Raw genomic sequence first — 26,885 nt, 5'->3', positions numbered from 1 at the left:
TTTCCAACTTATGCATTATTCCCAAGTTGGGATTCTTCAAGTCAACTTTTGGCACTTGACTGGCATCATGGTATACTGCCAATAATTTGTATCTACCAATCCAGGAAGAGTTCTTGGTGCTAAAAATGAGATGGTTAGGTCCACTCTAGACAGGAAAGGAAGGGAAACTTGCTGATGGAAGGGTTAAAACACAATAAGGGGTGGGGAACATTAATGGAAACAATTTTGGGAAGCAGTTCCTCAGGTGTTTGAATTCTGTTAACTATTAACAAATCGTAAAATAAACCTATCTTTTCTCAGAAAAAACTGTTAATAAATTACTCCACCACTTTAAAGGCAGTTTATTATCATTTATCTCTTATCCAAAATTTATTTAATCTTACTCCAAGATTCTAAGTTAAATATTTTCTTATTACTTATTAAAAGAAAGCTCAACTGTATGACAGTGCTTTGACCTCATAGTAGCCCAATGTTTCAACACTCTCCAACATTTCCTTGCTTTCCTGCTCAATTAAATTTCTCTCAAGAACTGCAAAATTATTTCTATAAGAGTTCTCTGTAAAAGGTTTAAAAATCACAATTAGAACTAGGGGGTGGCACAGTGGCTCAGGTGGTTAGCACTGCTGCCTCAAGGCACCAGGGACCTGGGTTTGATTATACTCTCTTGCGACTGTCTGTATGGAGTTTGCACATTTCCCCCCCCCTCCCCCTTGTCAGCATGGGTTTCCTCCCGGTGCTCCAGTTTCCTCCCACAGTCCAAAGATGCACAGGTTAAGTGGATTTGTCCTAGTAAATTGCTCATAGTGTCCAGGGATGCATAGATTAGATGGTTTAGCCATGACAATTGCAGGGTTACGGGGACAAGCTAGGGGTCTGGGTGGGATACTCTTCAGAGGGCTGGTGCAACTCAATAGGCTAAATGGCCTCTTTTTGCAATGTAGGGATCCTGTGAATTTGTGTAGCAGTAAATCTTTAAAGTGTGTTTTGTTTTATCTTGTGCTACTAAGTTTGGGTTTTTGAATCTTACAAAAATCTAGCTGAAACTGACAATTCTAAAACCTTTAAAAAAAGCCTCAACGCCTACTAATTTACATGAAGGCTCAAGCAATGTCAGTGGCAGACACTGAAAGACCAGAATACAAATAAAGTAACTATAGGAGCTTGTAGACAGAATCAACTCCCCTACCCCGCAATCACCAATATTCAGAATGCTAGAAACTGATGAGATGACACAATCATTCTATAAGTTTTAGCTCTTTAAATAGCAACAAAATGACACACTGGCTGATTAGTCAATGGCACAGCAGTGAATCTGCCTACTGGTAGCCTGTCACTGTGTCCTGTATGATCTCTAAGATCTTGAAATATGTAAGGTAGCATTGAAATCAGAAGTGAAAATAGTTTTAAAAGAAAATAAGTGGCTATGTTTCCAATAGGTTAAAATGGGGTTTGATAAGACATTAAGTAATATGATAGCATCTAAAAACAAATTGAACTGTTCCTTTAAAATATATTTTCTACTTTCATGGTCATTCACAATTAAATGAAAGGTTTATGGAAAACTAGTTGTCATCTTTGCACTTTACCATTAGCACTGGACATTAAAACCTCATTTAGTATTGTAGAAACAGAAGAAGAGGAGAGAGTGACAGCCATTGATATCAAGGTCACAGAGTGTGGCCTCAAGGAGCACGAGTAAAACTGGGAATGGGAATTGGGGCAGACTCTCCGCTGGTTGGAGTCATACCCGGCACGCAGCAAGTGGCTGTTGAAAGTCAGTCACCCCAGCTCCAGGGCATCTCTGCAAGACTTCCTCAGGGTAGCATCTTCAGCCCAACCACCTTGAGCTATTTCAATGACCTTGCCTTCATCATAAAGTCAGAACTGGGGATGTTTACCAATGATTCCACAATGTTCAGGACAATTTGTGACTCTTCAGACACTACAGCAGTCCATATTCAAATAAGCACAACTTCAATAATATACAGGCTTAAACTGACAGGTGGTGGGGGTGGGGATCCAAGATGGCAGCAACCCAGCAACTCTGAGTCTACAGTGCTCCTCCCAAGACTTGGGAAAAGTGGGTCACCCACCCCCACCACATTCACCAAATCATTTAAAATAGTTTTTACTTAATGTAATTACTTGTTTAGCATTCAATTTAAACAATTTAATCTCCAGTAAAAATGACTAAAGGGAAGAGAGCCTGCAGCTCTCAGCAAGCAGGAACCCCTCCCCCACCTTCTCCAGCTACAGCAGAGGCGTCTGCAGCCGCCCCGGGGGACTTACCTACGGTGGCGAGCCTCGTGGAAATAATCTCCAAACTCGATGCGAAGATCGACGCTTTTATTGAAGAATCCCGAAGCCGATGGGACTCACTCTCGGCCACGCTGCAAAAGCGCCACCAAGACATCAAGGAAATCGAGCGCTGAGTCAGAGGGGCAGAGCTAAAGGCTGCGACCTCCGAAACTACAGCACAATCGGCCGTGGAGCAAGTCCGGACCTTAGAGAATCACATCGACAACCTCGAGAATTGTGGTTATCGAAAAAATATTCATTTGCTGGGCCTTCCCGAACGGGAAGAGGAAGGCCAGCTTACAGTGTTCCTTGAACAGTGGCTTCCACAGCTTTTAAATCTGGAGGCAGGATCAGGCCAGGTAAGGGTGGAATGGGCCTACTGGGTTGCAATACGCGGGCCCGGCTCGAACCAGCCCCCTGTTCCGGTTGCAGAGTTATAAGGAGAGGCAGATACTCTTAGAAGACTCCAGAAATCTTGGAAAAGATTCCCAAGCCATGATCTACAAAGGATCCAAGATCATGTTATTCCAGGATTTTTCCCCAGCTCTAGTCCGAAAGACGAAGACTTTTGATAAAGCAAAGAAGTATTTAAGGGACTTAAATGTTCAGTACTCCTTGCGCTACCCAGCAACGCTACACTTTAACCATGAAGGATCCGTGTATAACTTCGGATCACCGGAAAAGGCCAAGGAACTTTTGGACTCTCGGATAAATTATAAAAGAGTTAATTGATGTTGGTTTGCTTTCCCCCTACTCTGGCTTACACCCCGCCCCCCTTTATTTATAAATCCTTTTTTTTTAACCTTACTGTTTAATATTATCTTGGGGGGGTGGGGAGAGGGATTTATTTATTTGTTCTCTACTTAACAATTTTCTCCCTTTTTTATGGGGGGATTTAGTTAATGTTGGTGGGGGGAGGTGGTTACCTTATCCTATTTTATCTCTGTCTCTAGGAGTGGGGTTGTTTTTCCCTTGTTATTTTGTATTATTATATCTAATTATTACTTGTTGATGCTGTAATTTTATAGTTATATGTTTATACATGGTATTAACATCACCAAATACAGCCAGGTGTTGGTGTGGGTGGGGGGATAGGATGCTCACTGTTAACTCTAACTCTGTAGTATATTTGAATTTTCTTCATCCTATTAAGGAGCGCCTGGGTCAAGGGTCGGGAGAGGATACGATGGACTTTTGGAAAGGAAGTAATACCCCCTGGGAACAAGGGGGAAAATCTCCATTGATTTTTATTTATTTATTTATTTTTAAAATTTTTAATGTAGAAATAGTTTCTTATTATACTGTTGTGAGTGTATCAGAGAGCCTTTATTTTTGTGAATTTTATATGCTCTATGCTCGGGATGTTTTGGATAGGGTTTCCCCTCCCGAGGGGTCTCTGACTTGTCCGGACGATTATGGTTGATCAGTTGGTTAAGTGGTGCACCTGGAATGTCAAGGGGAGTAATTCACCAGTCAAAAAGGAAGAAAATATTATCAAACCTCAAGAAAGAAAGGGTTGATATAGCTCTTCTACAGGAGACACACTTATTGGAAAAAGAACACTTGAAATTACGACAGGGTGGAATTGATCAGGCCTTTTTATTCTTCTTTTAGATCAAAAAGCAGGGGAGTGGTTATTCTTATTCGGAAGAATTTCCCTTTCAAAATCCTAAATCAGATAAAAGTCGAATCTGGACAATATATTTTGATTAAAGCACTTATAAATGGAGAGGAATATGGGATCTTAAATTTGTATTGCCCCCCAGCACATCCTTTTAAACTTATAACGGAAGCCTTCTCAAAATTGATGGTTCTCGGTACTCGTCATACAATTATAGGGGGGAGACTTTAATTGTATTATGGATCGGAAATAGATAGGATTCCCAAGAGTACTGCAGGAGTATCTCCCAGATCCAGACAATTGGTGGATCTGAACAAAGAATTAGGACTAGTAGATGTATGGAGATGCCTTCATCCACAGGGCAATCCACATAAATGGCATACCAGAATCAATATGTTTTTTGCCCCCTTGATCTTTTTAAATTCCATATCATCCTGTAAAATAGGTGGTATAGCAATTTCCGATCACGTTGCTGTATATATGGAAATCAAGGCAAGGAACAATGAGACATCCCCCCGGCATTGGCATATGGACCCCTTCCTGATGAAAGATAGTAAATTTGTAAAGTACTTCTCTCAATAATTTAAAACTTTTTTAGAAATTAATTCAGGTACGGCTAGCAACCCATCAATGATGTGGGAGACCATCAAAGCTTACACACGAGGTTTGATCATCTCATACTCAGTGACCCAGAAAAAATTAAAGGGAGAACAACAATGTCTGCTCTAAGCTCACTTAAAAGCGGCTGAAACAGCATACGCTAACAGACTTTCTATTACCAAATTGCAAAGGATTACAGCCCTTAGGACAGCTCTAAACACCACGCTTACCCAAATGGCTAAGACGGAAATATTATTTGTAAAACAATGGTTATATGAATTTGGCGATAAACCCAGTAGATACTTGCATTTCTTGCAAAGAAAAAGAAGGCCCCTCAAACTATCATGTCTATCAAGGAAAGTGCGGGTATTTTGACTTATGATCATAAAAGGATTAACGCAATCTTTAGAAAATTTTATTCTGATTTATATAAATCGCAGGATTTCGAAACAGGACTAGGAGGATACAGTCATTTTTTAAAAACCTGACCTTCCCGGACCTAACTCCAGAACAGGTATCAGTCTTGAATGTTCCCCTAACAATCCAAGAAATACTTGACGCAATCAGGCAACTTCAGAGCAGTAAGGCACCTGGCCCAGATGGCTTTCAAGCTGAATTCTGTAAAGAATTTACAGGAATATTGGCTGGTCCACTTATGGACATGTATAACTATTCATACAGTCAGGGCTGTCTCCCACCTTCGCTGAAAGAGGCAAATATCTCTCTTATCCTCAAAAAAGGAAAGGACCCAGAAGATTGCGCGTCATACAGACCAATATCCTTGCTAAATGTAGATTTTAAAATCCTCTCTAAAACGTTAGCATTGAGGCTAGAAAGGGTATTGCCACATATCATAAAGGAGGATCAGACAGGGTTTATTAAGGGCTGTAGATCATCCAATAATATTAGAAGGGTTTTGAATATGATTCAGGCCTGCCATCAGGGAAAGATACCATGAGTAGTAGTTTCATTAGACATGGAAAAGGCATTCGATAGGGTTGAATGGTCATATTTGTTTTACACATTGGAAAGGTTTGGCGTTGGAAAGGTGTTTACCAAATGGGATCACTATACAGTGTTGAGACCTAAGGCAGTTGTGATTACCAATGGATTAGGTTCGGATAGTTTCAGTGTGGGTAGGGGCTGCCGTCAGGGATGTTCTCTCTCGCCATTGCTATTTACGCTAATAATCGAGCCACTAGCAGAAGCTATATGGGCTGACCCTAATATAACAGCCCCGAGGATTGGTACAGGTAAACATAAAATTACCCTTTATGCAGATGATGTTCTTCTATTTCTCAGTAATTCCCCGATGTCCGTGCCTCGCTTAATCCAAGTTATTAATACATTTAGTGCATTCTCAGGCTATAAAATTAACTTCTCAAAATCAGAGGCTATGCCAATGGGTGGCCTTGCTAGTATATTGGACGGATCCCACTTTCCCTTTCGGTGGTCCCTGGAGGGTTTCTTATATTTAGGCATTTTTATTACCCAGTATTTGGTCAGTTGAACAAGGCTAACATTGTGCATTTACTGGAAAGGATAAGGCAGGATCTCCAGCGATGGGGAGACCTTCCAATTTCCTGGCTGGGTAGAATAGCACTAATTAAAATGAATGTCCTGCCCCGTCTCCTATACCCTATGAGAATGCTTCCGGTGATGCTACCGAGGCTGGCACTACGTAAATTATATGGCTGGCTGGGTTCCTTTATCTGGAATCATAGACGGCCCCTCATTAAGCTGAAGAAGCTACAGTTCCACAGGCAAGGGGAGGATTGGATTTCCCAGATTTTAGGAAATATCAGTTAAGTTCCCTATTAAGCTACATAGCTGATTGGGTCTTGTTCTGAACCGCAATCAATCTGGCTGGACATCGAGGCTTCTCAAGTAAAATGCCCACTTATTAACCTCTTATTTTCAGACAAGAGGTAAATCATTACGGACCACTGTAAAAACCCTATAATACTAAATACAATTAAATCTTGGAATATAATGTGGCAAAATGAGGGCAACTTACATAAAACATCTCCCTATGCCCCAATAGTGGGAGCATGGGGATTTCAACCGGGGCTTACAGATGTCACTTTAAACTCTGGAGGTCCAGGGGTATCTCATGTTTAGAGGATCTGTTTAAAGAAGGGGTCCTGATGTCTTTTGAACAGATGCGTCAGAAATTTGGATTACCTAATGGAGACCTCTTTCAATACTTCCAAATTAGAGATTACATACAGAAGAAGACTACGTTATTAGATAGTCTTTATAAATCAGATAGAGACTGTAGAGTGCTATGGCCAATGGGGGTATCTTCCGTCAGTACTACTTGTCATTTATTATATGATGAAGTATCAGGAGATATGGACAATCTGCTTAAAACATGGGATCAGGATTTGGGACTGGAAATCTCTATAGAAACGTGGAATGACATTTGGGAAAATGCCAGAAGAATCACCATCTGCAACAGAACTCAGGCCATTCAGCTGAAGATACTTCATAGGGCCCATATAGCACCAGATCGATTGGCAAAATTTAAAGCAGGAGCATCTCCAATGTGTCCCAAATGTAAAATAGAGGTGGGCACTCTTGTACATTGCTACTTTAGACCAATATCTACGGATCTTATGACAGGTCCATAAGCAAAGTGCTCGGACAGAAATCTTGGGAACGGAAATTCGAGTGGACCCTGTTTCTCTCCTTTTGGGCTTTTTGAACTTACCCTCACTGGACATGTACGGGAAGAGATTACTTTCTATTTTCTCTTTCTGTGCAAGGAAAAATATTTTGGTAATCTGGGTGGCTGAGGGCCCCCCCTGGACTTTCGAATTGGCACAGATTAATCATGGAATGTATTCCCCTTGACTTCCTTACAAACATGGTGCACCAAAAGACTGAATTATTCTATAAAATATGGCAGCCCTTCTTGAATTTTATAAATACAGATATTTCGGCCATCCTAACAAGGGCTTTTATTTAAATTGAGATGGTGAACCTGGCTGGGCCGGGGTCCCTTGGGACAGGAATCCTGCACGAATACGTGTTTTGTTACAATTTGATGCTAATACATTCCGAGCATGTATCTCACTACCCAATTTCTGTGTTATCCGTCGGGGTTTTTTTAAAAATCTTATTTGAATAATGCAAGAGACTTAATTATATAATCTGGTTAGTTTTAGGTTAGATGAGTAGTTAGTTAAGTTTTGTTTTTTTGTCTTGGTATTTTTTCTTTTGTTAAATTTTGGTTATTATTTATTTAAGATTTAATTGTATATCAATGTTGATACTTGGGTTTTTTTATATTTTGTAAACTTGTAAAAATGTTAAATTTTCAATAAAAAATCTATTAAAAAAAACCTGACAGGTGGCAAGGAACATTTGCTCCACACAAGTGCCAGGCAATGATTATCTCTACTAAGAGGGTGGTGATGGTGCAAAGAAGGTTTACCAGGATGCTGCCTGGATTGGAGGGCTTGCCTTATGAAGAGAGGTTGAATAAGCTCAGACTTTTCTCTCTGGAGAGAAGGAGGAAGAGAGGACATCTGACCGAGGTATACAAGATAATGAGTGGAATGGATAGAGTCAATAGCCAGACACTTTTCCCCAGGGCAGGATTGACTGGTATGAGGGGTCATAGTTTTAAGATATTAGGAGAAAGATATAGAGGGGACGTTAGGTGAAGGTTCTTTACACAGAGGGTTTGTGAATGCATGGAATGCGTTACCAGCTGTGGTGGTGGAAGCAGAGTCATTAGGGATATTTAAGCGACTGCTGGACTTGCACATGGATAGCAGTGAGTTGAGGGGTGCGTAGGTTAAGTTATTATATTTTACATTAAGATTAACCCTCAGCAGAATATCATGGACCAAAGGGCCTGTGCTGTGCTGTACTTTACTATGCTCTTGTTCGAAGAGACACAATCTAACCACTATCCCTTGACATTCAATGGTATTACCATCACCGAATTCCCTATTATCAATATTTTGAGGATTACCATTGACCAGAAACTCATCTGGACTCACCACATAAATACTGGCTACAAGAGCAGGTCAGAGGCTAGGAATACTGCAGCGAGTAACTCCCCTCCTGACGCCCCAAAGCCTGTCCACCTTCTACAAGGCAAAAGTCAGGAATGTGATGGAATACTCCTCATTTGCCTGGATGGATACAACTCCAGCAACACTCAAGCAGCTTGACACTATCCAGGACAAAGCAGCTCACTTGATTAGCATCACAATCACTCCTTCCACCACTGACCCTCAGTCGTAGCAGTGTATATCGTCTACAAGATGTACTACAGAAATTCACCAGAGATCCTTAGAAGGCACCTTCCAACTCCACAACCACTTCTATCTGGAAAGACAAGGACAGCAGATACATGAAAACACCACCAATTGCAAGATCCCCCTCCAGCCACTCACCAGCCTGACTTGAAAATATATTGCTGTTCCTTCACTGTCATGGTGTCAAAATCCTGAAATGTCCTCCCTCACAGTATTGTGGGTCTAACCACAGCAAATAGCCTGCAGCAGTTCCAAGAAAGTAGCTCAGCAATACCTTTTCAAGGGTAGCTAGGAACAGGCAATAAATGCTGGCTAGCCAGTGATATCTATGACCCATGACAGAATTTAAAAACATCATGCTGATCACATTTACTTACATACACTCACACCATACCAACATGTTTCATTCTCACCAGATTGCATTCTATTTCTATGAATGGGCTGTTTCTGCACAAATCCAACTTACAAGTTGACAAAAACCTAAATAAGACATGGTTGCTAATTTGAAAATTCAGAACAGCAGAGATACATAGACTGCCTCCAGTGTGGAAACAGGCCCCTCTACCCAACAAGTCCACACCAACCCTCCGAACTGTATTCCACCCAAACCTATGCCCCTACCCTATTACTCTACAGTTACCCCTGACTAATACACCTAACCTACACATCACTCAACACTACGGGCAATTTAGCACGGCCAATTCACCTAACCTGCACAGAGTCGTAGACATGTACAGCACGGAAACAGACCCTTCGATCCAAATGCTTTCTTCACTATCCTATCTACCTGCGACTTTACTTTCAAAGAGCTATGAATCTGCACTGCAAGGTTCTTTGTTCAGCAACACTCCCTAGGAACTTACCATTAAGCGTAGATGTCCTGCTAAGATTTGCTTTCCCAAAATGCAGTACCTTACATTTATTTAAATTAAACTCCATCTGCCACTCCTCAGCCCATTGGCCCATCTCTGATCAAGGTGGTGACCTTCTTCGCTGTCTACTACAACTCCAATTTTGGTATCATCTGCAAACTTACTAACTATACTGCTTATGCTCACATCCAAATAATTTATATAAAAGACAAAAACGGGAGGAAACCAGAGCACCCGGAGGAAACCCACACAGAAACAGGGTGAATGTGCAAACTTCACACAGGCAGTCGACCGAGGCTGGAATCGAACCTGGGTCGCTGACACTGTGAGGCAGCTGTGCTAACCACTGAGCCACTGTGCTGCCATGGTGTTTGCAAAATTGACTCAGATTTTGCAATTGTAAACTACTGCTAACGTTCAATACTCCAATGAACTGTTCAGCAATGTCAGGAATCCACAAATATGCAAAATAAGACAGAAATCTAGAAGGTGCTGTCACTGATTGTACATTCCTCTAGAGGGTGTAGTTCTAAGGCAAATCCAGAGACTGAACAGTGCAGTGCAATCAGTGAACCGATGGAAACAATTTGTAAATATTAGTTACACGAAAAAGCCTTGAAAATGTTGCACCTTATGAGATGTAACTGGATCTTTGCAGCACACTAACTTCATAATTAATGTTCAGAATCCACTCTGCCCCCAAGAAGCTGATTATATATTTGTGCAATGTAAAATTTCTCATGATAAAAACAATGTTATTTTGGACTTTATCTACCTTAAGCCACAAAGACAAATTAAAATGACATACCGATGATGCACCGCTGATATCCCTGTATTTTAAGCAACCTGTTCAGATATACATGACACTTCTGCAACAGGTGGGACATGACTTGGGTCTCCTGATCTAGAGGTAGGGGTGCAAGAGCCCTATAAATTGACCTTCTTCAAAATGCTGGGGTTAGATTTGAACTTAATATCCCAAGGGAGACCTCTGGGTTCCTAATCTGGTGACATTATGCCAGCACCTCTCCAAATGCTAATCTGGGGCTTTGGATTACAGACCCAAAGAGATTTCCACTATAGCATTGCCTCGCTACTCATTTGATTTTAAAAATATCTTGAATCTGTTTGAGCAAATAATGACACTTCGGGAACAGATGTAACATGAACCCATGCCTTCACAGAGGACAACATTTAAAAATGGTTTCCATCAGTTCACCGATTGCACTGTTCACTCTCTGGCTCTCTGCCTTAGCACTACACCCTTGAGAGGAATATATAATCACTGACAGCACCTTCTAGATTTCTGTTTATTGCACATTTGTGGATTCCTAACATTCCTGTCCAGTTAAATGGAGTAATGTAACTTAGTAGTCATTACAATTGCAAAATCTGAGTCAGTTTTACAAACATTTCTGCTGTTCTTCCAAATTTTCAAATTAGCAACCGTATCTTATTTGGGTTTTTGTCAATGTGTAAATTGGATTGTGCAATAAACAGCCTATTCACACAGGTGAAATGCAATCTAGGGAAGAATAAAACACTTCAGCAATTTTCTCATTATTTTAGCTGTATCGTATTTCAGAGGTAAGAAGGAAGTGTGTGCGTGTGTGTGTGTCTGTGTGTGTGTGTGTATAAAGGGGCTCAGTGTGATTTTCTTTTAAATTCTGTCATGGGTCATAGATATCACTAGCTAGCCAGCATTTATTGCTGGTGTCGAGCTGCTCTTGAAAAAGGCATTGCTGAGCTACATTCTTGGAACTGGTGCAATCTATTTGCTGTGGTTAGACCCACAATACTGTTAGGGAGGATATTTCAGGATTTTGATTCCATGACAGTGAAGAAACAGTAATATATGTCCAAGTCAGGCTGGTGAGTGGCTTGGAGGGGGATCTTGCAATTGGCGGTGTTTTCATGTATCTGCTGTCCTTGTCCTTCCAGATAGAAGTGGTTGTGGAGTTGGAAGGTGCCTTCTAAGGATCTCTGGTGAATTTCTGCAGTACATCTTGTACAAGATGATATCTTGTACACTGCTATGACTGAGGCTCAGTAGTGGAGAGTGTGATTGTGGTTCTTATCAAGGTGAGCTGCTTGGTCTTGGATGGTGTCAAGCTTCTCGAATGTTGTTGGAGCATTACCCATCCAGGCAAGTGGGAAGTATTCCATCACATTCCTGACTTGTACCTTGTAGAAGGTGGGCAGACTTTGGAGAGTTACTCGCTACAGTTTTCCTAGCATCTGACCTGCTCTTGTAGCCAGTGTTTATGTGGTGAGTCCAGATGAGTTTCTGGTCAATAGTAACCCTCAAGATATTGATAATGGGTATCTCAGTGATGGTAATACCATTGAATGTCAAGGGGTGGTGCTTAAATTGTGTCTCTTATTGGAGATGATCATTGCCTGGCATTTGTGTGGAGCAAATGTTACTTGCCACCTGTCAGCGCAAGCCTGGATATTATTGAAGTCATGTGTATTTTAACGTTGACTACTTTAGAATCTAAACAGTCACAAATAGTCCTGAACATTGTGGAACCACTGGCAAATACTCCCACTTCTGACCTTATGGAAGATCATTGATAATGCAGCAAAAAGGTGTTTGGGCCTAGGAAACTAACGGGAGAAAGTCCTGCAGAGACGTTCTGGAATGGAGGTGACTGACCTCCAATGACCACAGCCACCTTGCTATGTGTCAGGTATGACTCCAACCAGTGGAGAGTCTGCACCAATTCCCATTGACTCCAGTTTTGCTACGGCTCCTTGATACCACACATGGTTGAATGTCAGCTTGATGTCAAAGGCTGTCACTCTCACCTCATCCAAATGGAGGTTTAAGTTTCCACTGCTAATGGCAAAGTGCAAAGATGGTACCTGGTCTCCCTTAACCTTTTCATTTAACTGTAAATGACTTGCAAAATATAAAAAATATTTTAAACAAACAGATCAATTTGTTTTTTTGCTACCACATCACTCCATTAACGTCTTCTTAAACCCCACTACTGGATCTCAGGGCCTATCTAAATAACAATGATGGATAATAAACCAAAATCAAATATTAATGAGAATAGGCTTTACACAAAATTAGCTCAGTGCATGATAGCAATAGGCGGAGTATTTAGTCCCTGGAATCATACTTATCATCAGGAGCCAGCAGTGACATATTTGACTTTATTACAGCTCATGTTAAACACCTCCTTCTCCATTATTAACCCTTGCAGAACCATGCTTTAAATAACATCTCACTCCAAACACTTTTACACGTACCACTATCCCATCTCCTTTCATTCTTCCCCCTACTCCTCTCTCCCAGTCTCTTACTTCACTCATTCAAGTGGTCTAGAAGTTTCAAAGTTGTTCCAGAGCATGTTGTCTGTTGACCTGAAAGGTCAGTTGCTGGAAGACTTTTTGAATTTGACCTTCATTAGTCCATGAACCACTTCTCCATTGGAGGATTTTTTATCTCTCAGATACCCTTCACAGAGGATGTTGCTTCCACCAAACCTAGTTGCCGGTCCTTTTCTGGAGGACCCATAATCTCCTGAATGCTCTTTTTGGAAGATGACTGCTCTGTTGAAACAAGTACAGGTTTTCTTGCAGGATCTGGGCTTTTAGTTGAGGCAACTTCTCTTAAGCACACCCTGAATCTTTGGATGTTGGTCTGGCCTAATGCAGGCTTACAGCAGCTTTTGTTCAAAAAAGATCTTTAGTTTCAATCTGCTAATAACAGGTGTGTTGAAATACACACTTTAAGTTTGAGAGTTAAGTTGGAATCTTTCATTCATCCTCTGCTCCTGGGGAATTAGACATTTTCACAACCTCAGTTATGATACAAACATATTACTGCTTACTTATCATTATCACTGATATAGATCACTATTATTTGTAAGACAAAAGAACAAAATTTGTCATCCAACATCAAACCCAAAGTTGTTGTATCGATTTGTTCAGCGGACTGTTTTGTTGTTTAACTTCAGTTAAAGGTTTGTGCATGAACCCAAGTGGGTTGAAAAGTTCATTTCTGTTCTTTCCTAATTGTTTCTTCTGATAAACTTTGCTGAGTTTTGTTCTTTGACAGTTCTTCTTAGGCAATATTAAAAATGGAAAACATTTCCTTAACACTTGTAAAGTCTGTGGCTTCTTCTTGTTGACAGAAAGACATAATTCCCTTTTGCCAAAATGGGTCACCTTCAACATTTGTCTTCTTTTTGGGTTTAGTCTGGAGTCTAAGTAGTCCAATTACAGAGTAACCTCAATTATCTGAAGGGCAGTATTTCATTCAGGATGAAATCGGGACCCTGCGATTGGATAACTGAATGCCAGATAATGGAGGTTCCTCTGTATAGCCTTCATGGATACCCTTTGACGATAACCATTTCTGGACCAATTGTTTGCTTGGAACTAACTGAACTCCTTCTGCTGTCATCATAAATGTTGATTCAGAAGTGAGAAATGTTCATAGCAAATTACACAAATGTTTTTGTTAGCTCTCTTAGCTCTGTGTTACAATGTTACTTGCAGCTTATCTTTGCTCTTCATGAGTTACTCATTTGTGTCATCTCTGTGGCTATAATTTCAGTTTCTCGAGTCATTGTAATTTATGATAGGACACAGAACTGCATCTGTATAGAGCTTAAAATTAACAAGAATGCTCAGTGACATACACAAGCTCTGTCAAACTTAGGTTGGTTGAAATCACTCGTTTCCCTGGGAATGCCCAAGGTATCTTTCCCTGAGGAAGAGGTTCTATTCATTCACCTGACATTTGGCTAACCAAAACTGTGTCCTCCTTATGCATAATTACTAGAAGTGACCTACAGTTTTCTGGTAGCTGTGGTATTATTTTGTCATAGTTGGGCAATGCTTGTCCTAGGGAGGCTCTTTTGTTCTACAATTTTGACACTGATTGTCAGCATCTGCTTTTCATCCTACTCATTGTGTTAGCTTGCCACATTTGTCTGTAGTGTGGTTTTAAAGTGGATAGGCACTATTAGTCTCCAGTGACGAGACTGTCCTCCTCACAACTGTCAACAGGTCTACCTGGTTTCTGCTTCTAGAACAAATTGAATAGCTTTCTCTCATGTCCAATGATACTGATCCAATGATACAGACTATGATCAGTCTGACAACACCCATCAATAATTCCAACATTCAAAAAAAAAGGCGTCTCTTATGAATTCTGATTTCAAACTCCATCACAGTTCCTAAATAATCTGAAGAGATTATCAAAAATATATAGATATTTCCCTGGACACTGAGCTCTTCTGTTAAAAGTTCTCTTTCAAAAATCTTTTTCAAGCTCATCCACAACATGTTTATTTACTACCTTTAGTGCAGACACTTGCCCCAGAAAATAATGTAAAGTTAGCAGTTATTAATACAAAGTGCTTGATTAATGTAATATAGTCAAATGTAATCAAATGAGCAAATTAAAAAAAACTAGAAAAAGATGATCACTGACACAGATTGGTGGACAAAGTTAAAAATCACACAACACCAGGTTATAGTCCAACAGGTTTAATTGGAAGCACACTAGCTTTCAGAGTGACGCTCCTTCATCAGGTGATAGTGGAGGGCTCGATTGTAACATAGAATTTATAGCAAAAATTTGCAGTGTGATGTAACTGAAATTATACATTGAAAAATTGATTGTCTGTTAAGCCTTTCATCTGTTAGAATACAGTGATAGTTTCACTTCTTTCATGTGTAAATCACAAAACCCTTTTTTTAAAATGTTGCATTCTCGGGTTAGCTGTTAACAATGGTGACAGCTAGACAATATGTTGAAGGTGTTAGCCCCCTGTGTTCTCTGTCTATGACCTGATGTTTAGATTGATTCTAATCTAAAAGGAGAGATAACAGAGTTTTACATAAATTCATGCAGTTCTTGAATTCAGAGTTCTACATGAATATATGCGGTTTTTGAGCAAAGTGCAATGTGACTCTGCAAGTACAAATTCACCACACAAAATATATGTGTGCATGTGGGTCTTTGTCTGTCTGTGTGTCTGTGTGTGTCTATCTGTGTTGTGAGTGGGTGTGTGGTGTAGTGAGTGCAGAGTATCTTAAGTCTGTGAGGGGGTGCATGTGTGAGTGTGGGAGTGTGTGTGTGTGTAGTGCAATGGTGATCACCTGTAATGTGACATGAACCCAAGGTCCCGATTGAGGCCCTCTCTATGGGTACCGAACTTAGCTATCAGCCTCTGCTCGGCCACTTTTCTCTGCTGCCTGTCCCGAAGTCCACCTTGGAGGATAGTCACCCGAAGGTCCAAGGCTGAATGTCCTAGACCACTGAAGTGTTCCCTAACTGGGAGGGAACCCTCCTGTCTGTTGATTGTTGTGCGGTGCCCATTCATCCATTGTCATAGCCTTTGCTCGGTTTCCCCAATGTACCATACCTCCGGGCATCCTTGCCTGCAATGTATAAGATAGACAATGTTGGCTGAGTCACCTGAGTACCTGCCATGTACAAGGTGGGAGGTGTTCCCACGCGTAATAGTGGTATCTATGTCCACAATCTGACACATCCTGCAGCGTCCACCGTGACAGGGTTGTATGGAGTTGTCCCGAGAGCCGGGCAGTTTGTTACGAACAATGATCTGTTTGAGGTTTGGCAGTTGTTTAAAGGCAAGTAGTGGAAGTCTGGGGAAGGTCTTGTGGAGGTGCTCATCCTCATTGATAATGTGTGGCAGGTCACGAAGAACATGGCGTAATTTTTCAGCCCCTGGGAAGTACTGAACAACGAAGGGGACCCTGTCAGTTGCAGCACGTGTCTGTCTCCTGAGGAGGTCATTACGGTTCCTTGCTGTGGCACATCGGAACTGGCGGTCGTTGAGTTGAGCATCATACCCTGGTCTTGTGAGGGCATTCTTGAGTACTTCCAGGTGTCCGTCACGTTCCCCCTCATCTGAGCAGATCCGGTGTATGCGTAGGGCTTGTCCATTAAGGAATGGTTGTTTTAATATGTTTTGGGTGGAAGCTGGAGAAGTGTAGCATTGTGAGGTTGTCTGTGGGTTTGCGGTAGAGTGTGGTGCTGAGGTGTCTGTCCTTGATGGAGACGCACGTGTCCAAGAATGAGACAGACAGTCGAGAGTAGTCCACGGTGAGTTTGATGGTGGGATGAAACTTGTTGATGTCACTGTGTAGTTTTATCAGTGACTCCTCGCCATGGGTCCAGAGGAAGAAAATGTCATCAATGTACCTGGTGTATAATGTTGGTTGGAGATCCTGCATAGAGAAGAGATCGTGTTCAAACCTGTGCATAAAAATGTTGGCATATTGGGGTGCAAATTTTTGGTCCCCATGGCTGTTCCATGTCTCTGGATGAAGAATTGGTTTTCAAAGGTGAAGACGTTATAATCGAGGATAAAGCAATGTATAATTTCAGTTACATCACATTGCAAATTTTTGCAATAAATTCTGTGTTACGATTGAGCCCTCCACTATCACCTGATGAAAGAGCGTCGCTCCGAAAGCTAGTGTGCTTCCAATTAAACCTGTTGGACTATAACCTGGTGTTGTGTGAATTTTAACTTTGTACACCCCAATCCAACACTGGCATCTCCAAATCACAGATAGGTGGCACTGTAAGTAATGGAATTGCTTGCTTCCATCTACAAACAGATATTAATAGATGAAGTGATTCAGGAAAATAATGACAAATAGATTTCAATATAGGCAAACATAAAATCATCCACTTTGGATCTAAAAAAGGCTGAAGCAGCATGCTTTCCAAACAGAAAAAGTAAAGGTTGAAAAGACTTGCAGGTCAGAAATATGAATCATTAAAGTGTAACAAATAGGTATAAAGTAATCAAAAAAAGCTCTTGGAATGTTAACCTTTATATGTCGGCAACTAGGATAAAAGGAGATTAAAATTAAAATTGTGCTTAATTCTCTAAATCTCTTCTTGGATCACACTTCTGTGGTACAATGATCAGTTCTGAACTCCATTAGTAAGGAAGGATATTTTGGCATTAGAAATAGTGTAGCATTGCTTTACCAGAATGATCCCTAAACTCAACAGTCAAATAGTTTTTTGTGCAATCTCTCCTCAGCATGGTTTCCCAAATTTAGATGGTTACAGGTAACACAATTGAGGTTAAGATATTAAAAAGGGATAGAAAAGCTATACTATAATTAGTGCAATGTTTAACTTTGTTCTTTCTTTCTACCTTGTTCTGAAGACTCTGTACCTAAGTACTTGTACCTTGTGTGACATTACACAATTTTCACTGTACCATTGTACTTTAATAAATGTGACATTAAAGTCAAAATCAAGAGAGAGAGAAGTCATTTGGTGAATATTCTAAAAGTTAAAACCAGATCTTTGAGTGTGACATTAGGAAATACTTCCACACAGAAAAGGGTGGCTGGAGTTTAGAAATCTTCTTATCTGCAAACAACTGATGCCAAGTCAATTGCGTATTTCATTTCTAAGATCAATAAACATCTTAAATTTAAAATTTAAATTTAATAGAATTGCACAAATGGAGATTACGGAGTTAAGTCACAGATCAGCCATAGTCTCACTGAAAGATGAGACAGGAATAGGAGTAAACAATTTAGTCTCTCCAACTTTTGCTCTTAAAGGAAATCCTATGAATACCATCAGTGACTGTGAAGAAAATCTAGTTAGTTTTGAAGAAACTAATTATTCAGTTAAGTGAAATGTTTGAGATCATCAAGCTTTAGTTTGAAAACTCTTCTTAACCATCAGTATTTACAACATACAGTATATCATAGCATAGCTGAGTTCAGTTTAAAATCACTCGTTGAACACATTTCAACCAGCAGATGGCATGCTTTTTATGTGAAAGTAAAGATAAAGTTGCCATAGTCTTATTACATTCTGGATTCGTGGTGCTGGAGGAGCACAGCAGTTCAGGCAGCATCCAAGGAGCAGCTCTTGGAGGCTGCCTGAACTGCTGTGCGCTTCCAGCACCACTAATCCAGAATCTGGTTTCCAAGCATCTGCAGTCATTGTTTTTACCATCATAGTCTTATTACACCACACGGGATGCTCTCTCATTGTAGAGAGAATGAGCGAGAGATAAGTGATGATGGTTTAACCCGAAGGTCAACACACTTCAGGTGAGGGGAGAAATTGAGAAGGATAATCCTTCACGGTAACCTCAGTCAATGCAGGAATTGAACCCAAACCGTTGGCATCGCACTGCTTCGCAAATCGACCGTCCAGCCAACCGGAGGGCAACCACTGGTATAAATGTGGGTAAATCAGCAACCAAACTCTAAAAATATCAATGTGATAATAACCAGATACTGTAATCACTTTTTTGACGTTGACTGAAAGCTAGATAACATTCCTAACTTTTCTTCAAAACAAGTGTCATCGAATCTTTTACGGCCATCAAAAGGACAGATGTGGCCTCAGTTTAACATCACATCCAAAAGAAAAACCATCGCCAATATTCCCACAGTTGTGCAGTGCAGTGTCAACTTTGCTTTTTGTGCTCAGATCCTCGTGGCGGCTTGAAGCTACAAACATTTGATACAGAGGAGAGTATCATCTACCGACACCAGCTGACAATTCAATCGCCCAGTTTAGACCAATCACACATGCCCATCACTTACATTTACACCAAAATCTGGTGCAGTTGCACTCCAAATGGCTCCAATGCTGGCTGCTGCTAACATGGCTTCAACAGCATGAATACCGTTTGGCAGGTAACCTGCAATTAAATGAAAGAATATTTAGAATTTTTTTTAAAAAGTACATAAAACTATTACCTTGAAAAAACTCATATCGCAGCTTTTGTGGCCTCCATGTTCTAATAGTTTTATAGCCAATGCAGTTCTTTTGAATCATGACCAGGTGTTATGCGAGTAAATTTAGTTACTTACTTCGGCAAAGAAAGATAGCACACATTGTTATAAATGAGCACATGACTAGTGCCACTTCTATCGGAGCAATCAGACAATGGTTTAATAACTTATACAGATGCCAGCACCTCCAGTTTTACAGTAGTCCCTCAGTATCACACTAATAGAAAGGACAGCTGAGACTGTATGTTCAAGTCCTAGATCAAGGCTTCAACATGTAACAATCTAATAGAGACGTAAGCACGCTATTATTTCAACCAAGATGACAATTATAAATGAGAACCACATTTAGTTTGGACAGCTGCTGCTCAGCAATAATTTGAGCCTTGCTACAATTAAACTTTGAGTAAAGACCCCTGAACAGCATCACTAATTCATCCACAGACATCTGTGCAACATCTCATTACTGAGCAGATGCCACGCAATGGATAAGTTTTGAAATAAAACAATGCTTGTCTAGGTTAACAATTTGGACGTGCCGGTGTTGGACTGGGGTGTACAAAGTTAAAAATCACACATCACCAGGTTATAGTCCAACAGGTTTAATTGGAAGCACAATTGCCATAATCACCTGAAGGACCGGTGCTCTGAAAGCTATTGCGCTTCCAAGTAAACCTGTTGGACTATAACTGGTGTGGTGTGATTTTTAAACTTTGTCTAGGTTAAAACTGTGCTCTGTAATTCAGCTGATTAGAATGAACTTACACCAGCACATTTACAGTGCAGAGCAGATTTCTGAACACTGGATATAGATAATTGCTCAACTTGTCGAACAGGGAGAAATCCCAAAAATTGTCTTGAATATTTAAAAGTTTGTCTCAGACACTTCTCCTTTCAAATAGGAACAGAGGTGCAAAGTCTAATATATTGTTCAAAACCAAGTAAGTCAGTCCAATCGCCACAGTGAAAGTACAAACCAACTGGGGGATAAAAAAGCTAATGAACCAACTAACACAAATTATCTAGAGGTTAAGTTCATAAGTTAGGCGATGCAAGGTTATAGTCCAACAGGTTTATTTGAAATCTTAAGCTTCCATAGCATTGCCCCTTTGTCAGGTGAAGCCCCCTTCAAAGGGCCAACACTCCAAAAGCTTTGTGATTTCAAATAAACTTGGAGCGTAACCTGGTTTCATCTGACTTTGGACCTCGCCCACCCCAGTCCAACACTGCACCTCCACATCATGCCTAGAGGCAATACAGTTAACTCTTCAATAAAAGCCTTGAACAATTTTGCTCTAGCCCTTGTTAGTTCATTTAGAACTAGTCTACACAAAATCATCCTTTTCAAACATAATACAATTCTAATTATTAAATAAAATAGTAACTCATTGATTAAAAGAGAATTTTTTTTAAGATCAGGCTCATAACTTCCTCTTTGGAAGAATAGTTCAGACAATATCTCCAACGATGAAGGTCCAAACAAAAAGAGATCAGACATTATTTCAACTGAGTAAATACTCCAATCATTTCCTCCAACCAGCATAAACACATCACTTCCTTGATTGAAGTGCAATGGACCTTCAAATCCAAGATACTTGAAGACTACGAATTGGAACGTGGCAGGCAAAATACAAGTTTCTTTATTCTTAAAAAAAAGAATATTTGAATAATTAAATATCAAATTTTACAAGCCTTGCAATCTATGTTTTTCAGAGGCAGTATAAGGTGATTCATTCAACCTATTCCAAATTAAGGTTGGCAAAATGTGAAGAAACAGAAACTGAACATCTGTACACTAACAACAGTTTCATTTTTTGCCACAAGGAGAGCCAGTCAAATTCAAGTAAATATACCCAGAACCACATTTTGCACGGCATCATCTCAGATGGGCATTTAGGCAGGAGGAAGTACATTCTCCAGATTGTAGGAGGCCAATCCCACCACCCCACCAACTTCAAATTTAATGGCAGGAGATTGCAAAATCCAGCCTGCAATGTATTATTGTCTAATAATAGATACACATTGAGAAAATGCCCACAACAAATTCCCATACTTGTAGCCTCGGTTTCTGGTCTGGCTTTATTCCGGTACCCAGAGTGTACCAGAAATCCAATTATTGCCTTGTTGTGTAGGATTGCCCACATCTTATAGCACTAGTTGCATGTGCCATCAGCTCTTTATTTAAGAAAGCATATAATTTTATTGGAGGTAGTTGAAAGAAGGTTCACCAGGATTGAGACATGGAGTCAAAAAGTGTGGCACCAGAAGAGCACAGCAGGTCAGGCAGCAACTGAGGAGCAAGGGAGCCGACATTTCAGGCATAATCCCTTCATCAGGGATGTGCAGGACATTGTTGGGGGGAGGGGGGGGTGGAAGTAGCTTGAAAGGTGATAGGTAGATGCAGGTGTTTGGGTGGGGGGGGGGAAATGGTGATAGGTCAAAGCAGACAGTGGAGTGAATACATGGGAAGAAAGATGGACAGGTGGGACAGTTCAAGAGGGCAGCAACCTATCACGATCACCTCCTACTTGTATCTACCTATCGCCTTCCAAGCTCCTTCCCCCCCACCCCACCCCGTCCAGCCCCACCCCCCCAATTTAACTCTCAGCCCTCTTCGACCACATCCCCATCCACACACATTCCTGATGAAGGGCTTATGCCCAGAACATCGACTCTCCTGCTCCTGGGATGCTACCTGACCTGCTGTGCTTTTCCAGCACCAGACTAGTGGAGTGCCACAAGGAGTTGACCAGATGGGCCAATGGGAGGAGAAGTGGCAGATGGAGTTTAATTCAGATAAATGAGAGGTGCTGCATTTTGGGAAAGCAAATCTTAGCAAGACTTGTACACTTAATAGTAAGGTCCTAGGGAGTGTTGCTGAACACCGAGACCTTGGAGTGCAAGTTCATAGCTCCTTGAAAGTGGAGTCGCAGGTAGATAGGATAGTGAAGAAGGCATTTGGTATGCTTTCCTTTATTGGTCAGAGTACAGAGTACAGGTGTTGGGAGGTCATGTTGCGGCTGTACAGAACATTGGTTAGGCCACTGTTGGAATATTGTGTACAAATCTGGTCTCCTTCCTATGGGAACGATGTTGTGAAACTTGAAACGGTTCAGAAAAGATTTACAAGGATGTTGCCAGGGTTGGAGGATTTGATAGGGAGAGGCTGAACAGGTTGGGGCTGTTTTACCTGGAGGGTCGGAGGCTGAGGGGTGACCTTATAGAGGTTTCCAAAATTATGCAGGGCATGGATAGGGTAAATAGGCAAAGTCTTTTCCCTGGGGTCGGGGCATCCAGAACTAGAGGGCATAGGTTTAGGGTGAGAGAGAAAGGATATGAAAGAGACCTTAGGGGCAACGTTTTCACGCAGAGGGTGGTACGTGTATGGAATGAGCTGCCAGAGGAAGTGGTGGAGACTGGTACAATTGCAACATCTAAAAGGCATGTCAATGGGTATATGAATATGAAGGGTTTGGAGGGATATAGGTCAGGTACTGGTAGGTGGAACTAGATTGGATTGGGATATCTGGGCGGCATGGACGGAAGGGTCTGTTTCCATGCTGTACAACTCTATGACTATCTCAACTCCAGTCTGCAGTCCTCATTTTCTCCTGGAGATATGGAGAGATTTGCTTATAAGCAAAAGCTAAACAGGTTGTGACTCTCCTTTCTTCTCAACCTTAGCGAATAAAGTGATCTCATTCAACCATAGAGGATCTTTAGGGGGCTTTGCACAGCAAATGCTAAAAGGATGCTTCCCCTCATGGAAAAGTCGAGGACCAAATGGCATAGTCTCAGAATAAAGGGATGCAAATTTAAGGCTGGGATGAGGAGGAATTTCTATTCAAGGGTTGAGTGCATTTGCAACGCCATGCCATACAGAGCTGTGGGGCCAGACTCCTTGCCTATATTTGAAGCTGAGACAGATTAATTCTTGATCAGAAGGAGAATTGAGGGTGACAGGGAAAGGCTAGGCAAGTGGAGGTGAGGAATGTTGGATCAACCACAATCCAAATGAATAGTAGTACAGACTCAAGGGGCTGTACAGCCTACTCCTGTTCCCATTTCTTAAGGTCTGATACTAAGATGCTAAATGCCCCAAAGCTTCTGTTAATTCTATTATTTCCAGTTGCTTCATGGTAAAACAAAAATTCTAATGTTTTGTCTGCGAGTATCAATTATCTTGTGACCAACATTTCTTTGTTCAGTATTGTACCCCATGAGCACTGCATCCACCCCTTCAACACTGAAACTTATATACCCTCTCATCAGGCCCTCAAGCCTGTTGTCTCCTTCCCTCAGGGACCTCCCTCCCTTCCCAAACCTATTTCTATTACTTGCCTCAGTCCATGCCGTGGGGCGCAGAAAGACTGAGTGGCTGCATCACTCCAGATAGTGGGAAAGGCTGAACATTGGGTAATTTAGACTAACATCTAGAGCAGAGTTGTCACCCAAGTCAGCTTTAAACCTGCTTGGAAAAGATCCAAGTAAGCGGGTTGAAAAACCAGTGCAATATCAGGCATGCGGCTCAAGTCAGTGAAACTCTGGCACTGACCAAGTAACTTGGCAAGGTAAAACTTGCCAAGCTTGCAGGTTATGACCAAGTAACTTGGCAATGACTGGGTAAAAATACCAACCAGAAGTTTAAACCTTCTGCAGAAGTGCAATGATGCATTTACAGAAGGCTTCCTCACAGATTAAGAGCACAGCAATACAAGTCGAGTTGCAGGTCTCTTCCCATGTCGGGATTTCAGCCTTGGTGTCAGTTTCTATCCACATGCAAGATAACTAGATAAACAATTTCTGTTTACCCCTTGGGTGCTCTCTTCGCAGGTTATCAAAAAAAAACTGACCACCATGTTGCACTTACTAAATCATCTGGCTCCCTTCAACAGACAGCTGCTTCTTAGGAATGAACCATTCAAAACCAAATCAATTTGACCAGAGATCCCAGATGAATAAGCTTCAGTGTTCATTTGAGGTGCAGCCGAACTGTATTCTCTCTGCACACTGTTCAAAAGAAAATTAGGAATGGGACTCTAGGTCTTGAAACCAATAGGGAAAAAAAAAAGAGTAATTTACATCTTTCCAAATGCTCATTGGATTATTGAGTTCAACATTCACAGCTTTTCGCCAAACATCTGGAGTGTTAAAAAAAATTACTGGCTCCTCCACTTATTTTCTGTCATAGGGCAGGACAGTTTTGCAAGTGGATAAATGTACTGCATCGAAACATCAGTACAAAATTGGGTCCAAGTTGTAAATATCTAATAATGTGTTTTAGCACATGACATCAAGTTTCCAGAATTAATGTTTTAACTGTAAAACCCTGGGGTCTGTGTTTGAGAAACTGGCAAAAGCTATTCTGAAATCAATGTAACTAAAACAGACTTGGAGTTTATAATGCTTAAAAAAGGTTGAGGCTGTGCAGACTTAAGAGGTTAACAGATAGAAAGGTAAGATCATAAGCCAGCAGTCGAGAGTGTGTTGCTGGAAAAGCACAGCAGGTCAGGCAGCATCCGAGGAGCAGGAGAATCGACATTCCGGTCAAAAGCCCTTCCTGATGAAGGGCTTATGCCCAAAACATCGATTCTTCTGCTTCTCAGATGCTGCCTGACCTGCTGTGCTTTTCCAGCAACACACTCTCGACTCTCGACTCCAGCATCTGCAGTCCTCACTTTTTCCTCATAAGCCAGCAGTTGGGCTTACCTAGCTAAAGAATTGGAGACACGATATATTAAATCCTTGCAGTAAGAACCATCTAGCAAGAGGTTTTTGTTTTGAGAATCAGAGATTCTTAAACGTGCTAATACCCAGTTGTAAAGAGACGATTTCTTTCATCAGAGCAAACTTAATTTAAATGGGGAATACACTGCTTAACTTGAAAAGCCTGCTTGAAGATATCTCAGTCTACATTAAGAGGCCGGGTGGTGCTTCAGAAAGTTCTCTAGTTTCAATTTATCTGGGTGCTTGCAGAAGAGAGTTAGTTGTGTCTTAGACATGGGCTATCTAGCTTGCAGCTCAGAGGGTGAAGACAGTCAACGTGTAGAACAGTTCATAAATCTGCACTCTAAGCAGAGAAAACGTTAGCTTTATCATTTGCCGTGTGGAATGTGGGTAGGCTTAATCTAAGCTTTTATTTGATAAGCAGAGAAAAAGCTGGAAGACCGTCTAGTTCAAAGTAGAAAATCCTATTGGTGGTCCTCAAAAGAACATTGTGGCGAAACAAAGTACCCAGCAGTTGGTTAGGAGGCACTGAGAAGGCAAGGGACAGAGGCATTCAGTCAAGAAGAGTAAATTAAGGTTTTATTTTTGGGAATACCTAGAATTGAGGAAAATTGAAATTTTTGGGGACTGTAGCATATTTTAATGTGGTCCTTCTAGGTGGTAAATAACTAAGATATCATAAATTATATGAGAATTTTCAATAAAGTCTTTTTGATACAATAAAGTTTGCTTTTGTTTAAAAATGCAGTCTGTTGCAAGAGATGTTCATAGTTTGTTTTAAATGTTAATGGTCCTGAACAGAAATGATACATTACTTCCTTCCTTTTTTTTTAAACTAACTCTTCGTATAACAGTCCCCAGTACAAACTGTGCAACTTATCCAAATGCATAACAATGATCCTAAGAGAATGCAACAGTACAACCAGAGATGGTGATGTTAAAACACACAAATTTAATGAGAGAAAAAAAATGAAAACAACAGGGCTAATCTCTTCATGAAATGGGTATCAAAAAAATAGGCAGCACCTTTTAAAAAGGTGTTGGTAGACCTGCTGTGCCAGCTGTCCTCTCACTGCAGTTTTAAAAAAAAACCTCAGATCTGAAGAAAGCTACTTCCTTTCCCTCATCAATTGCTGTAACTTGTGGCTTTTAACAAAGACGTCAGGGACCTTTGTAAAAGTGTGAACCAGTCGCTCTGTGCCTTCTACAAGAAAGCAAAAGTACCTAGAGAATGAGGTTTGAGAAACAAGCTCCGATAAGAAAAAGAGAATAACCTCAGGAGAACCCTTTGGGCAATCCTGTAAATTCAGCTTTCCCAGTCTCTTCGTCTTCCCATAAACACAAAAAGAGGTGTCATCTGTAGATTCTGGCAGCGTTTTTTTAATAAAGGGAGTTAGAGTTTTAACCAGTAGAGTTAGACATTGAATGTGAATGGTTCACAACTGTTTACTTGTAGCTAGAATCTACATATTTGTAACAAATAGTCAGTCAGTCATTCTTAGTAAACACAGAAACTTAGCCTGTGATCTTGGTCAACGTTGGTGTACAAGATAGGTAAAATCTGGAATTTTGTGAACTTTTGGTTTATATTCATTCACAGATGAAAGCATCACTGGATAGGCCAGCAATTATTGCCCATCCCTAATTGCCCAGAGGGTGGTTAAGAGTCAACAACATTGCTGTAGTTCTGGAGTTATATGTAGTAAAGACCAGACA

General features: G+C 40.8%; 1 protein-coding gene across 2 annotated transcripts in view; it reads right to left on the bottom strand.

The window, feature by feature from the left end:
- aacs (acetoacetyl-CoA synthetase) overlaps window positions 1–26,885 on the bottom strand; it is a 153,838-nt gene that overhangs the window by 96,690 nt on the left and 30,263 nt on the right. For both annotated transcript variants that reach the window (XM_072587395.1, XM_072587394.1), the window contains exon 5: window positions 19,254–19,351. In XM_072587395.1, the coding sequence (XP_072443496.1) occupies window positions 19,254–19,351 (98 nt within the window). The remainder of the gene's footprint in view (window positions 1–19,253; window positions 19,352–26,885) is intronic.

This window comes from Chiloscyllium punctatum, chromosome 17, assembly GCF_047496795.1.
Source record: "Chiloscyllium punctatum isolate Juve2018m chromosome 17, sChiPun1.3, whole genome shotgun sequence".
NCBI classification, from domain to species: domain Eukaryota; kingdom Metazoa; phylum Chordata; class Chondrichthyes; order Orectolobiformes; family Hemiscylliidae; genus Chiloscyllium; species Chiloscyllium punctatum.
Note: the sequence above shows the minus strand (reverse complement) of the source record. Positions and strands in the feature narration are given on the sequence as shown.